Source organism: Hydra vulgaris, chromosome 11 (genome assembly GCF_038396675.1).
Source record: "Hydra vulgaris chromosome 11, alternate assembly HydraT2T_AEP".
NCBI classification, from domain to species: domain Eukaryota; kingdom Metazoa; phylum Cnidaria; class Hydrozoa; order Anthoathecata; family Hydridae; genus Hydra; species Hydra vulgaris.
The window spans coordinates 31607797-31623867 of NC_088930.1; the positions used below are offsets into that span (position 1 = coordinate 31607797).

General features: G+C 25.7%; 1 protein-coding gene across 4 annotated transcripts in view; it reads left to right on the forward strand.

The window, feature by feature from the left end:
* The window catches only part of LOC100212794 (natural resistance-associated macrophage protein 2), a 105318-nt gene that overhangs the window by 35004 nt on the left and 54243 nt on the right, over window positions 1-16071 (forward strand). For all 4 annotated transcript variants that reach the window (XM_065810771.1, XM_065810772.1, XM_065810769.1 and 1 more), the window contains 2 exons: window positions 7334-7380; window positions 7451-7521. In XM_065810771.1, coding sequence (XP_065666843.1) covers window positions 7334-7380; window positions 7451-7521 — 118 coding nt within the window. The remainder of the gene's footprint in view (window positions 1-7333; window positions 7381-7450; window positions 7522-16071) is intronic.

The following is a 16071-nucleotide window of genomic DNA, read 5'->3' on the forward strand; positions in this document are numbered from 1 at the left end:
ATACTACTTTACATCCATTCAACATTTTATTTGTACGATGAAAATGTCTGAAGATCGTATCTGATGCATAGTTAGCGGTCATTACTAGTCAAGATTGTTGCTCACGAGTAAACAGCAAATATTATTATAAATAAAAATGTTGTTATTGCAAGTTATCGTGAACATGCAAAGTATTTGCTCCCTGTTATATATGCTTCACCAAATTAATTATCTGTATAACAACTCTCGAAAACATTGTTAGGAAAGTTGTTAACATGACTAGTTACGAATTGATGATGTTAGTAGTTTTTCCGTCAAAGGAATTGTTGCGCAAAATAATTTTTATTTATTTGTTGAGGTATTTTTATAAGCCTTTTTTTGGCTTCTTTCTGATTTAGATAGTAGGTTTTTTACCATTAGTCTAGATCGTTAGTTTGGCTCAATAGCGCAAACTTACAGACATTTGAATTTTTTTTGTTGTTGCATATTTTTATTGCGTAATTTGTGAGTTAAATTTGATAGCTTTTCGTATCTAAACCATACCGCTTTCATTGCAATTTTTCAGTAAGCGTTATTAAAATAAAAAATTTCATTTTTTTAGGAGACTAGACCGAAAACCAATGTACATAATTATATTATCTCACAACATTTCGGGTTTAAATAAAAAGAAACAATTTTTTTCTTAATAAAAGTAGTTACAAGTTTTATCTATTTATAATTATAGTTTCACACTACTTAACAGTTTTAAACAGTACTTAAACAAAGCATAAATTCAATCGACAATTATTTTTAAAGATCTTTACTTTGGTAAAATATTCCTTTACTGCTCATAAACTAGTTCATCATTTCTAATCGACGTTCTTTCTATGATAAATCTAAAAATTTAATAATAACGGAATCACTTAAGCAAAAAAATAAACTTCTAAACTAAAATATCATTTATTTTTAAATTTGGTACATATTAAAAAAATTTGAGCAAATAAATTCTCAAACATATTATTACCTACAGGTCTAGCCAGGTAGCGATTTTTTGAGTAAAACGAGGAGGGTGAGTCCTTCAAAAGCAACGAATGTCTTATAAAAAATATTGAACTGTAAGTCAAATGTTAACTCCCCCTCTTTTTAGAGGAGGGGGCAATAACCCTGTTTCCATACAACCCGTGAAATCGCCCCTGGGTCTAGACAATTGATGACGAGGAAATACTTTAATAAACAGTTCATCATTAGTACTTTCTTAATGGGATAAAGAAAAATATAAAACAAACATTAAGGGTTTCATTAGTAGTTTTATATTTAAGAAATATAAAACTTATAATGAAATATGATGAAAAATTTAAACTTGAAACACTTTTTTTCTTTAACTAATTTTAACAAAAAAAAAATTATTAAACAAACTGTTTCTTTAACAAAAAACCTATTAGATCACAATTGTGGCAAAATGCTTTTATTTTATATTTTCTGAATAAACGTCACATAAACAATATCAAAAGATAATTTAAATATTCTAAACAATAAAAGTTTTGGTTTAACGTAAAACTACTGAACAGGTAGGCAAATGGCCATTTCGCACGTAAAATGCGAGCTGCGTAACGCTTCTTAACAGGGCGCGACATTCGAACCGATACTCAATCTGACCAAATAAATAAAGTTGGCAAAACAGATGGTTAGCCTCCCGGTCAAATGCTCTTTTTTAGTGCTTTGTGACAAGGTCTTTTTAAGGCATATTATTAACTAAAAAAAATAAAAAGAGTCCCGGAGTCCTAAAATTTTTATGGACTCCTAAGACTCCGGACTCCGGGCTAAAATAGGGACTCCATGGACTCCGACTCCGGACTTCGCATCCCTGCTCATTACTACTAATAAACCCTAAGCCGTAACAAAGGGCTCCAAATGTGGCCTCCGCAATGCACACCAAAAGTACAAACAGGGACACCATCCATGTGCAACATGGCGCTGTTAATACTTTGATATTTTTCAACTGTTGATGGAATCAGCCTCTCTGAGAGCTACCATAGAGTATGGGAAACCTGACTACCAGCCGGCCTCAGAACCATAAAACTGAGTTTTAGAGATGTATCCTCATTAGGAGATAATAGAATGAGTTGCCTAGTCATAAAAACAGAGACACAAGCAAAACCTATGCATTGAGTCAAGAAGATCCAGCATTCAACATCCTAAACTGGAAACAATGTATTAATAATACATCTGCGCTAGCCTAATAGATGAAGAAGGTGTGCGAGGCTGGTTAACAGATAGAATCTGTTTACCCCTTAAGTCTTTGCCTAGGAGGCCTTCTACAAGACAGTAGCTGGGTGCATTTAACATCTGCCCAAGATGAGTATTTTTATCAAGACACCATCTCTAGCCTTTACTCAACCAAGAGCCCCAAGGCAAGGTGTGTTTTAAATCAGAGTTGACATCTCCGAGCCTTTGCCTTAAAAGGCATATCCTACAAGGCAGATTGTACTGGGTTACATGTTACCAGTAGCAGGATAACCTGATCTGACATATATATATATATATATATATATATATATATATATATATATATATACATATACATACATAAATATATTTTATACTTCTGATTTAGGTGAGCAGTGTGACGTCATACTGAAATAGTCTGCTGCCGGGGGCTTCAGTACATACATCGACTGACAAATAGCCTGACTTGCAGTGGAATGCTGCAAGTGCTTACATAAATATGCTATAAGTATGTATAAATATGCATATATATATACATATTATATATATATATATATGTATGTATATATATATTTATATATATACACACACACACACACACACACACACACACACACACACACACACACACACACACACACACACACACATATATATATATATATATACACATATATATCAGACGTGGACAGGAAAGGCGTGCGATGGCACTCTATTCCTGACCACGCATTTATTTCTGTTTTGCGACAACTTAACCACTGCTTTTTAGATTTTTGAAAATATTTCAAAAACTCGCAAAATAAAGTATAAGGTAATAAAGCGAGAAATTGCTTTTAACGATTGTATACTATAAAAATTTTTTCTATTTAAGTTATTGAAAGATATAATAAAGTTAACAAATACATTTTTTACAATGTAAATGTTTTTAAAATAGCTTCTATGGTTAATTTTATAAACAACAAGGAAAATGATTGTTTCAATAAACTTTTTGATGAAACTATAAATTTAATAGTTAAAAACATTGCTAAGTTATTTTTTTGTTGTTGTTATGCTTTATGTAAAAACATTTCATTAGAGGGTAAACATTCTTTTTTGAAATGTTTTTACACAGTGCTAAACGCTTTTAAATAAAGTTTCAAAACGCTATTAAATAAATTATCAAAGAATATCAAATAAAACTTTTATTTATTTCAAAAGTATTTTTGTTTCAATGATGAATGTAATTTTTCTAAAACAATTTGTATTCAAAATTTTATAAACAATGACAACAACGAATTTTTTTAAAAACAGTATGTAATCTTAATTTATAAACAGCGATGACTATCAATGTGTTTCAATAAACTTTTTATAAATCACGCATTAAGTTAATATAATCGAAAACATTCCAAAGTCTTTTTTTTGTTGCCGTTTTGTAAACTTTTTAATTAAATGTTTATTTACTACCCTAAGCACTTCTTATAAAATTTACAAATATTAACGATTGTTATTAATAAAAAGCATTATACATTAATTAACCAAGAATATTATTAAAAAATTATATTTTATTTAAAAGTTTGTGTATTTTATTACTATGTTTAAATGCAATTAAATATTATCTTTGATAAGTCTTAATTGTGTAAATTAAAATACTTAAAATTTTATCGCTTTACAATTTGTTTAGTTTAGGCCTATAATTTGTACTAAAGTTTGCTTTTAATTAACAGATGTAAAAAACATTAGAAAAGATTAAAGTTTTAAAGTTATTCAACCTTAACATAAATATAAACATAATTAAGAATAACTTTTTAATAGAGTTTTAGTTTTCTTCGGGTTAGATTAGTTGAGTATTTTTATTTTTTTAAATTTCTTTTTAAGATTTCTTTCGTTTTTTATAGTTTAGCTTGTTTATAATTTTCCTTCTTTTGTCAGGTTTTTCAGCGCATTTTCAATAAAATGCGTGGTCAAGCTTTCAAAAAAATAATAGCAAGCATGGTCAGGAATAGAGTGCTATCGCATGCTTTTCCTGTCTACGTCTGATATATGGATATATATATATATATATACATATATATATATATATATATATATATATATATATATATATATATATATATATATATATATATATATATATATATATATACATATATATATTTATATATATATATATATATATATATATATATATATATATATATATATACATATATATATATTTATATATATATATATATATACATATATATATATATATATATATATATATATATATATATATATATATATATATATATATATATATATATGTGGACAATTCCACAGCGGAAAATGAATAAGTGGTCAAATTTTATTCTCTTTTTTGTCAACCTTTAGCAAATGAATATTAATTTAGACACATGAAAGTTTATTTATAATATACCTTTAGTACTACAATTAATTGATTAAAGTCATTTTTATGCTTCCAAAAGTTACTTTTTCTCATTGTTGCATGATAAGAAAAGTATCATTGTAAGTGGTCAAATTTTATTCTCTTTTTTGTCAACTTTTAGCAAATGAATATTAATTTAGACACATAAAAGTTCATTTATAATATACCTTTAGTACTAAAATTAATTGATTAAAGTCATTTTTATGCTTCCAAAAGTTACTTTTTCTCATTGTCGCATGATAAGAAAAGTATCAATGTAAAATGTTTTTTTAACCATGAATTTATTTGCATAATCAGAATTAATTTAGCGTGAAAATGGAGCTAACATGTTCAAATTGTTGTTGGTCAGTTTTTATACTTTATAAAATATATATTTCATGAAAATAACAAAAGAACTTTTGCAATTTTCATGCAACATAAGTTAACAAAAACATGATAAAGTTTTGTTTTTTTCTAAAATTTATTTAAAAAACTTTAGTTTTTTAATAATGTATGTAAAAGAATATTAAATGTTACATTTTTACATTTAAAGTTTTAAATAACGATGCTTAGTTAAAGCACTTTTTTTTTTAAATATGTGTAATGTTAGTTAAAACTACATGCATTTACTAAAGTTCTGGGACTTTTTTGTTAACAAAATGAATTATGTCATTAAGTAATTCTTATTTCGTGGTGTTGGTTTAACAAGGTTCTAACTGAAATTTTTTATATTAGGAAAATTTTAAAAAAATCTTTCTTTTTTTTTTATTGTTAATTAAATGTATTAAGATTATTGTTTTTTTTATGTTTATGTATTCATATTTTGGTTGACATATAAATATACATAAGTAAATAAAAGTATTATTAAATAAATAAAAATATAAACATTTTTGTTTAGATAGTAAAAAAAAAAGAAGATTTTTTTGCTATTCTCCTAATATAAAAAAAATGAGTTAGAACCTTTTTTGTTTTTGTTTTAGTAAAACAAATCGTTTGTAATTGCAATTAAGGGGGGTCATTTATAAAGCACCCTTTATTTTTAACTCCTTCCCTCCTGTCACAAGCGATCACATATATAATTTTATTAGGTTTAAATACTTTATGATTTTTTTCTTTATCAAAAATGCTATTTATTGCTGAAAATTATGTTCATTTAAATTTTATTAATATTATATATTAACAAAATTTTTAAATTAAAAAAACCATAAACATTCATAACACATCATAAAACAGTTTTGTATCATTAAATTTTGTGCGCACAAATTGATACCTGTGTAAGTAAAAAATCAAAATTGTATAAGAAACACATTTTCTTATATTTATACTGATTAATTATAAATAAGAAATAGCCATAATAAATTTAAAAAAATTGGTTCAATTATTTTCATTATTAATCAAGATAAAAACAAGTTTTAGCAAAATAAAATACAAAAATTACTTTGTGTGATTAAGTTCTGTTTTCACTGCGTGTGTGTGTATGTATGTATATATATATATATATATATATATATTTATATATATATATATATACATATATATATATATATATATATATATATATATATATATATATATATATATATATATATATATATATATATATATATATATATATATATATATATATATATATATATGTATATATATATATATAAACATATATATATATATATGTATATATATATATATTTATATATAAACATATATATATATTTATATATAAACATATATATATATGTATATATATATATATTTATATATATATATATATATTCATATATATATATTTATATATAAACATATATATATATAAACATATATATATATAAACATATATATATATATATATATATATATATATATATATATATATATATATATATATATATATATATATATATATATATATATATATATACAGCACTCATCTTTTTTTTTCTGTGCAATGGCCTTGTTTGTAAAAATGTTTTAAAATCATAGTGTCAAGAGAGACTTGTACTAATAACAAAGTAAAAAAAAAATTTTTTTTCAAAGTTTTTAAAAAAGTAAAGAAGCTTATAATTCAGAATAAAACTATGCTACTTTTATAAATTGTTTACATTACTTTATAATGTTTTCAAAGTTTATTTCAATTTTGTTTTATTAATAGTATTTTCATATAATAAAAATGTAAAAATTAATTGCATGAAAAAGTTAAAATGTAAATAATAACTAAATAAATTTAACTATATTGAATGTTATTAAGAGTAGCTGTAACTGACCTAACCTAGCTGTAGGTGGCTCCTAAATCCAGTTAAATGTAAATTAAAATAATAAAAATAACAAAATTGAAAATAAAAAATTGTAAAATAAGATTTTTGTTCATAGAATAAATATGTTATGCATCATTAAAATAGTTTTAGAAGTTTAAAGACACAACTATTTTCAATAATTTGAAATAATGCTTTTAGAAAAGACATTTTAAAAAGAAGTTTATGTCATATATTTTTGTTTTTCCACGCAGAGATACTTTTAAATGAGGTTTATATCATTATTCTCACAGAGCAAATTAACCTAAATAAATAAGATATTAAGATTTAAGATTTCTTTACAAAAAAAATATTAGTACCATTAGTACCTTTTTTTCTCCCTCTTATCTACTTTTGTATTATATTTTGTATATGATTCTCTCTCAACTCTATTACTCTTAAACACAATTAAATATAGTCAAAACTAAATAAATAAATTTTTATTTTTTTTTAATTTTTATAAATTTTTGTGTAGGAGGTTATTGGTTCTGCAATTGCTTGGTATTTGCTATCTAATGGAAAGTGAGTTACCTTCTATCCCATATTATTAGATTTTTAGATAAAGTGTTGGTAATTTTATATCATTATTTAGGATTCCATTGTATGCTGGTGTGCTAATAACAATTATGGATACATTTGCATTTTTATTTTTGGACAAATATGGTAAAATTTTTTTGTAGAAAAGCAATAAAAATGCTTCTTCGATATCAACAAGAGAAATATTAGGTTAATAATATAATTAAAAGTGATAAAATTAAGGTGTTCAAAATCTTTTAAACTATTATTTGATTGATATACTTTTATAAGTGATAACCTTTTGGATATCTGGAAATTTTTTTGAAATCTGGAAAGTTTTGCGGAACTGTGTCATTATTGACCTTTTCATAAAATTGCTTATTGTTAAAGTCTGCTAGGAAAAATAAACGGTTTAACTTTTAAAACAGCTTTAACATCAGTCATTGAAATGCGTTTTATTAGTAATCAGAATGTCAGGCATATGGCAGGCTTTGTTTTTGTGTTTTTTTTTTTAAACAGTATTGTATTTTTAGTTGCTTAAAAAAAAATATGTTTAAAATATTTTTCTCTCATAAATGTTTACGCACACACGCATGCACGCACGCACATAGATATATGTGTGTGTGTGTATATATATATACATGTGTTTATTACATGTATTTATTTTGATTGTTAAATTTTTAGGACAGCATATAAATTATATGTTCAGCAAACAAATTTAGAGATTAGGTTTCACACTTGTATGTTATAATAAAGCCATATTTTGGTAATAAAAGTCATACTTTTAAAGACTACTATTCAAAGTCATGATTGCAATTTTTCATGCTTTGACAGAAATTTTATTTATTCTGATTTTGTTAGATAAGGTTGAACAAAGTCGGAACAGTTTTTTTGGTAAGAATAGTAGCTTTCTTTCAGTGAGAGAGGCTTTATTATAATGTTTAAGATGTTTCTGTTCCTTCTTTATTTTGATGAAAATAAAATTTGTATACTTTATTGTTAGCATAAATAACAATATTTTGTATTGTTTGGAAAATTATACGGAAAACTGCAGTTTTTGTTTCAATAAAGTATCTGCTTATTTATGATAACATTAACCAACATTATTATATATGATGACATTAACCAACATTTCATATATGACAACATTAAGCAACATTTCATATATGACAACATTAACCATCATTATATATGATGACATTAATTTTTATATGCATTTATATAAAGTTATTATAACAATAATTATGTGTAAGTTCAAGTAAATATGTTTTATAACATATTTACTTTTTTCTATTGTATTAGCAAGTAGTAAAGTAAAAATTTTAATCTTTATATTCAGTGTTTCACGTACTAAGCAGATGTTTAGTTTAATCTATACATTCAGCGTTTTACATACTAGTAGAAGTTTAGTTAATCTTTATAGTTCAGCATTTCACATACTAAGCAGAAGTTTAGATAATCTTTGTATTCAGTGTTTCACATACTAAGAAAAAGTTTAGTTAATCTTTGTATTCAGTGTCCCACATACTAAGTAGAAAAGTAAAAAAAAGTTTGGAAAATAAATCTTCTAGTTTTTTAAATGTGACATGATTATTTTGTTACAACTTTTTTAAATAAGTACATTAAATTCTCTTAGTAAAGAACACTGTTTTTTTTTTTTTTTCAATGGTCAGGAAGAATTGTTAAATTTTTAAAACATCGGTTTATTCAAGGTTTATTTTACAGAAAGTTATAGACTGGGTAGTTAATTTTTGTATTGGTGGACACAATTATAATAGTAAAGTAATAGTTCAGTATATTATAATAATTCTTTACGAAAATGGATTGATTTTTTTTTTACTCAAAGATGCGTTAAAGAATAATTCAATTTTAAATTTTTTTTATTAGGTACTATATAATTACTATTAAGAAGTAATATAAGAGGTAGGTAGATAATTTTGAAATCATTTGAAATAACAATGTAATCCATAATAAATAAATGGCAATGGAAGTTTTATTTAAAAATTACTCACCAACTCTTGAAATATTATTGTGTGAAATAATGCTGATTCAACATTTCAGTAATAATCTAAATAGCAAAGTAATAATTTAGATAGCAAAGCAACTTTGACATATCTTGATAATGCACAGTGCACTTTTACTGGACAAAATTCATAACTAATTTAATATTAGAGCTATATTCACTAAAATTAGTATGAGTACTAATATGATGTCTGCGCTTTTTATGAAGGTAATATTTTTTTATTTCGTTGCTATGGATACCTTTATTTTGCTTAGCAACAACCTACTTTTGTTTTCTGCAGATATTTTATAAGTGCTATATTCACTAAATTTGGCATGAGTACCAATATGAGATCACACTTCTTACAAAAGTGATAATTTTTTAAATTTAGTTGTTATGGATACTTATATTGCTTAGTTACCGGATACTTTCCTTAGTTACAAAGTGGTAAATTGATATTTGAATATCTTATCGGATTTTTGACCCACCTATATTGAATAAAAATTGAGTATTTAGGTAAATAATGTTTTAGGAATAATAAAAGCAAAAAATAGTGCAAGAAAACGTTATCAATTCTAAATTACATCAAAAAATTATAAAACAATAATATCGTTTGAAGATTGTTTAAGTAATTGTAAAACATCTGAAGGAAATGCTTTATGATTTGTTTGGTGTGATGTTGATTTACGCAATGATGAAATAACAGGATCACTGGAAACTAGGAGTCTATTGATAAGATCAGTATTTGTTGCTTTTCTGGATGTTTTTCGGCTGAAATTTTTGCGATAAGATTTAAAGTCTTTATTTCTAGCCTCTTGAGCTTCCTCTGACATAAGTCCGATGGGTAATGTAAGGCTTTTAATTATGTCATGTCTATGTATCAATACTTTGTGAACTGATTGAGCCATGTAATACCATGGATAAAGGGACACATATAGTCTAAAAGTGTCAAAACAATAATCCTTGAACTTTAAGCAGTCTATTTCATATCCTAAAGAGAGCGTTACCAAGATAATGTAAAATCTGAATATAAGATTTTGGTCAATACCCAGAATTTCAGCTGTTTGTTCATATGCTGCAAAAGCACGCCTTGAGGTATTGCCATCATTACTTGTTCCAGAACAACCACTTTTAGGGAAATCAACAACAAGTCCCATTTTGTTCATAAAATCAGTCTGAATCTTTTGTTTAGCTACAGATGCCTTTTCTTTGTGTTCTTTAGATCTTGCTTGCCACTTTCTTGTTTCTTTTTTATATGCAATGTGCAATAACATCTCAAAAAATCGAATCCATGCATGAAGACTGGAAAGACCATATTTGAACTCTCTGTTAGTATAATCTATATTAAGGATATCAAGACTATTCATATTTTTTGGAGAGACACCACACACTAAACAGCATTGGTATGAGTTATTTTTTTCAGATAATATTGTTTGAACCTTCCCATCAATCATTGTAAGTTCAATAATACAATTCACTTCAATAGAAGATCCGCAAACCTCTAATAAAATCATACCCAAGCTTTCTATCTCACTTTTAATGTACTGATCTTCTTCAATCACAGATTCCTTGGATTCCATTTTGTATGCAAATCTTATGGGTCTACAATAGGTTGTGGAGGATGACTTTTGATTTCTCCAAATAGGCACCTTTTCGTTGCTGTTGTTAAATCCAGTCAAATCCAATGGGACAAGACAATAAATAATGAGTAATAAGTAATAAATAATGATTCTTCACGCTTTAAATCTCTGTTAATGTCGGGTTCTGATAAAACTTGTTTATAAATGCTTTGGCCAGTAGCGTCATCAAAACCAGCCTTACACGTTAGTGTCATTGTTTTTATTGCTTTGTCGTTCAATATCAAGTGCCTTAGCACAGGATTCTGAACTGCACAGATTCTTTGCAAAGTATGAGTCATTAAATCTTTTAAAGGAACTGAAGCTGAATAGTCCTCCACTGTTATGTTTGCAGGATAACATTTCAATTTTGCATCTCTGACATCATTGTAAGCGGGGTAGATGTTATATTCTTTCTCCAAGGCTCCGCTTCTAATCAATTGATAGGAAGCTTTTGTCAGACTTGCATCAATTATTAAAGCCAGTGCTTCGTCTGCTGAATATTTAGTTGCTTTATCTGTATTTGATATATTTAAAACATTCTTGGCAGCAATAACAACAGATTCATCTCTAAATTTTTTATTAGCAGCAAAAAATAATTCATTGGATGAATGAGATTCAATTAAACAAGATACACGCTGTTTTTTAGTTTTATTAGAACTATTATCAAATGCAACTGGTTTTCGACCACGTCTACTTGCAGTTGGTTCATTGTCTTTTTTTCTGACAATTAAATATTACATACATACCCCCAATATTGTGTATTTAGCGCAAGTAAAATACTGTTAAAACAACGTTAATGTAAAAATGAGTTGTTGCTATGCAAAATTTAGTACCATAGCAACCAAGTTAAAACATACATAAAATCTGAATGGGAATTTAAGGGGACGAGCAACCAATTAAAACTCGATTGAAGCATCATATAGCTCAAATAAATATAAGACAACACATGGCAAATTGTGGTAATTATTAGTTATTGTGCGGCAAAAAATAAGTTTCTTAAGAAATTTTTTTTTTTAATCTGTGATTTTCAAAGTATAACTGAGATAACATGCTATAACAAATTTATTTCACACATAGGTTTTTCTTATCTCTAAATACTCTAGAATAACATGTACTAATTTTTTGTTTCAAAAACGTAAATGTAATTGAAATATAACACAACGTTGATGTCACCGTTAATTACTTATTTATAATTTTTTATTTTTTTTATTTTATCTCAATATTCAAATGCTTAGAGTCCTGGTAACTAAGGGATTTAATATAAATATATTATCAATAGATTTCTCCTAATATATGTAGATACTAAAATTAAATAGGTTTTCAAGATTAGACAACTAAATTTTTTCCCATTTTGTCCACCTACTGGCCCACTGTGTAATGGTTTGAGAGGTTTTAAAATAAAAAAATAACAAAACAACTTTTTTTTTGAATAATAAAACTTTTATCTGTCCCAACCCAAACTCAGTCAATGTAGTAACGACCTTGCATGTTCTCCTTATATCAGTTTTTGTATGTACTGAAGCCTTAGCAGCAGTCATGGCTTATTTTACTTTATGTTAGGTGTTGCATAACATGAATTTGGCTTTCATACCCGCTAAAGGACTAGGACTCTAAAGGGTGTTTTGACTAACTAACCTTGTACTTTATGTACTTTGTGTTTTGTACTGTTTCCAGGCACCTTCATTGTTCTATTGGATTGTTTTATCTTTCTTATTATTCTTAAGGCTTTTTATGTTTATATCCTATTTTAAGTAATTTATTTCCATGATGTCATTTGGCTTTAAATTTTTAATGAAATAAGAGTTTTTTCACGTGGTTGCTATATGAATTATGAAATATTTTATAATGGTTAAAAATAAAAATAAAAATTAGTAATTTTTAGTATACATTATATAGTTTGAAGAATGTTCAGGTTCGATTCCTGTATCAGGCAATATATAAAAAGAAGTTTATATGTAGTGTATACAAATGGTAACTGGCAACTTTAGCCTGATAGCCAGCAACTCTTCATCCTAGATTATGTATGCTTTATGTTTTTTTTTAAGTTGAATTACAACAAACAAATTTTAACTCAGTATAGTTGGTATACATAACTTTGACATGTTCAATAGCTGAGTAAATCAAGTCTATTTTTATATGAGAGTGTTTCTAAACCATACAAAAGGAATTTGAACTGATGGTATTATGATTCTTTGCAATGTATAAAATTATACATGGAGGCCATGGTTAATCTCTTTATGTTTGAGATCACCATCTTTAATATTATTTAATGATTATTTTATACAAAGTGGCTTCAAAATCTATATTGAATATGATATATGTTTTTTCCCACTTATTTTCTAAACTAGTTTCGATTTCCACCACCTTGTTATTAACACTGATTTGATGGGTGTTTTTAATTTAAGGTGAACTCGAGAATAGACAATTTCATTGTATTTAGTTAGCTTCACAGGATCATTAATATTTCTATTTTGGCATTCAGCTTGATACAATTTATGCATTTTGGTTAAAGTTATTTTAGAAAAGTTTGTGTTTGTATGAAATTTGAAATTTAAATTAAAAATCTAAATAAATTTTTTTATTCAATTTTTGAACACAATTAACAAGTACTTTAGGAAAAGTTTATAAATGTTAAATTTTTTTCTTGTTTTTTCTTGTTACTCTTGGGTATGGTGGTTTCTTGTCTTATATTGCTTCTTCTTGTGTATAGTGAACAAACTTTCTTGTTGCATTTTTCACCTCCCCAAAGTTCAAAGGGGTCACTACAAAACAAGGGGTTACTGATTTTATTTTTTAATTAAATTCGTAACACAACTTCTCAACCCTAGACTCTGAAACAATAATCTTAATTTTTTTTAGATTTGCTAAGCTAGTAAACTTGAGTTCAAGAGCTTTTTAATTTTTTTTTGATTTTTATTGTTAAAGTTACAAAAATTAAAATAATAAGGTGTCTTGTCTTGTTATGTCATTGCTGCTTTATTCCATTAGTCTTCATTTGTCATCTTACTCCCAAATGTTTTCTTAGTCGTGTCAATGTTTTGTTAAATAACTCTATCATTTTATTATTAATAGCAAAAATTTTTAATTTATTTCTATTATCTACACTATTCTGACATGAACATTTAATATATTTATTTTTATTCTTGTTGCAATTTTTGTAAATCTTATGTTATATTCTTAGTTATATTTTTAGTAACTTTCTAAGTTATATTTTTAGTAACTGAAAAAAAAAAATTGTAACTTTATATCAAGGTTGCCACTAAATCAAGAAATTCAGAAAAAGTTAGGGTAGTTTAGATATGATCAGGTAAAATCAGGGAAAAAAAATTGATTTAGTTAAAAATTCAGGATTATGAGAGAATTTTTTAATTTTTTTAAATTTAATTTTAATGTTTTAAAATGTTTTATAGTTTTTTCATTTTTTTAGGTTACTAATTGAACAATCATATAGCTTAAAAGATTGTTTGAATTTATTAATATTTCCTCACTATAGAAAAAAAATTAACTATTTTTCTGGTCATTTATTTACAGTTTTAACAAACAAAAAATTTATGCAAAACATTTTATATTGATTTACGTAAAACCATTATTAATAGTTTTAAATAAATTTATTAGGTACTTTTTTGCGTAGAAATAGTTGCAACATGCAAAGGTTTTCAAGGTTTCTTTGAACTATATTGTATTTCCATTCGATTTTATAATAAACAAAAGTTATAATAATTTTAAATGGCAGCTTATTTCAATAAAAAATGGTTGAATAATCTGTTGTTTGAAAAAGGGCTGTTAAATGGCACAAAGTCAGCTTAATGCAATTTAACAGGAAAAGTTCTGACTTCTCTAATTTTTTAAGAAATAACTAATTGAGATTGGGGCCATCGAACAATACTTGTAAAATCTTTGCTTTGTCAATTTCATATACGCCACTGAGAAATGAATTTAAAACATCTTCAGCAGTGGAGGGCCCCATAAACTCTGAATTAAGACACTTAGTATTAACAGTATCAGATTTTTTATCCCAAAGCCTGACTAAAAGGTCCATCTGTCCCTTTGTAAATATTTAATTAAGTAATTCGTCAAAGAAAATTGTGTAATATGGAACAGTTGAAAATGTCAATAATAACTCACTTCGAAAATATGGAGCAAGTCCATATGTAGCCACATACCCAGCCTTTATGTAGGTGGCTACATATAACGATCCTGTATGGTTTTGATGCTTTCAGGAGTTTCTGCAGAAGATAAAATGTGGTCTTAATGATACATTGGGCAAAAAGTGTCTTCTAATTTAAGTTGATCATATAACTGTTTTTCTTGAAACGCACACACATTCTTAGGCATTTTTTAAAAATACATTACCCTAAAGAGGAAAAGTATCTTGAACTAATCTAAACATACATAATTTTAAAAACTGACTGCAAGTTAAGCTAGTATCACTAAAACAGCAAACTAATTTAAAAATAAAAAATACAAAGAATTCTTAATCAATCATATAATTTTGACCATGTCTTGCAATCAAGGATTTTTACAAATAGTAAATTAAATAATGAAAAGTAAACAAGTTTTAATGTTAATAACTTAATAATGTTAATAAGGATAATAACAATCTTAATGGTTATAATATATAACAATGGCAAAGCTAAAATATACAACAATAGCAATATTAAACATCAATGCATAAATGAATGGAACTAAGAACTCAATTGTATTAATAACAACTTCTATAAGAACTTTAAAAACACTTATAAAAAAAATAAAATTTAATTTTAAAACATTTTCAAAATAAAAAACAAAACAAGATTTCTTTTTTTAAACAATATTAAAAATAATCATCTTCATCTTTGTTGTCATCATAGTGAATCAAAAAAACAAGGTTTTTTAGTAAATTTTAAATAAGACACCAGCATTCCTCCAGCAACTCATAAAAACATGTTTACCAAGATTTTTTTAATAACAGAACTGTAATTAATTGTAACAAACTAAATTAAAAAACAGTAGAAGTGATTATTAATAAATTTACAAATAAGTTAGATAATAACTACATTAAAAACAATAGATTAGAAGGTTATATAATGCAACTTA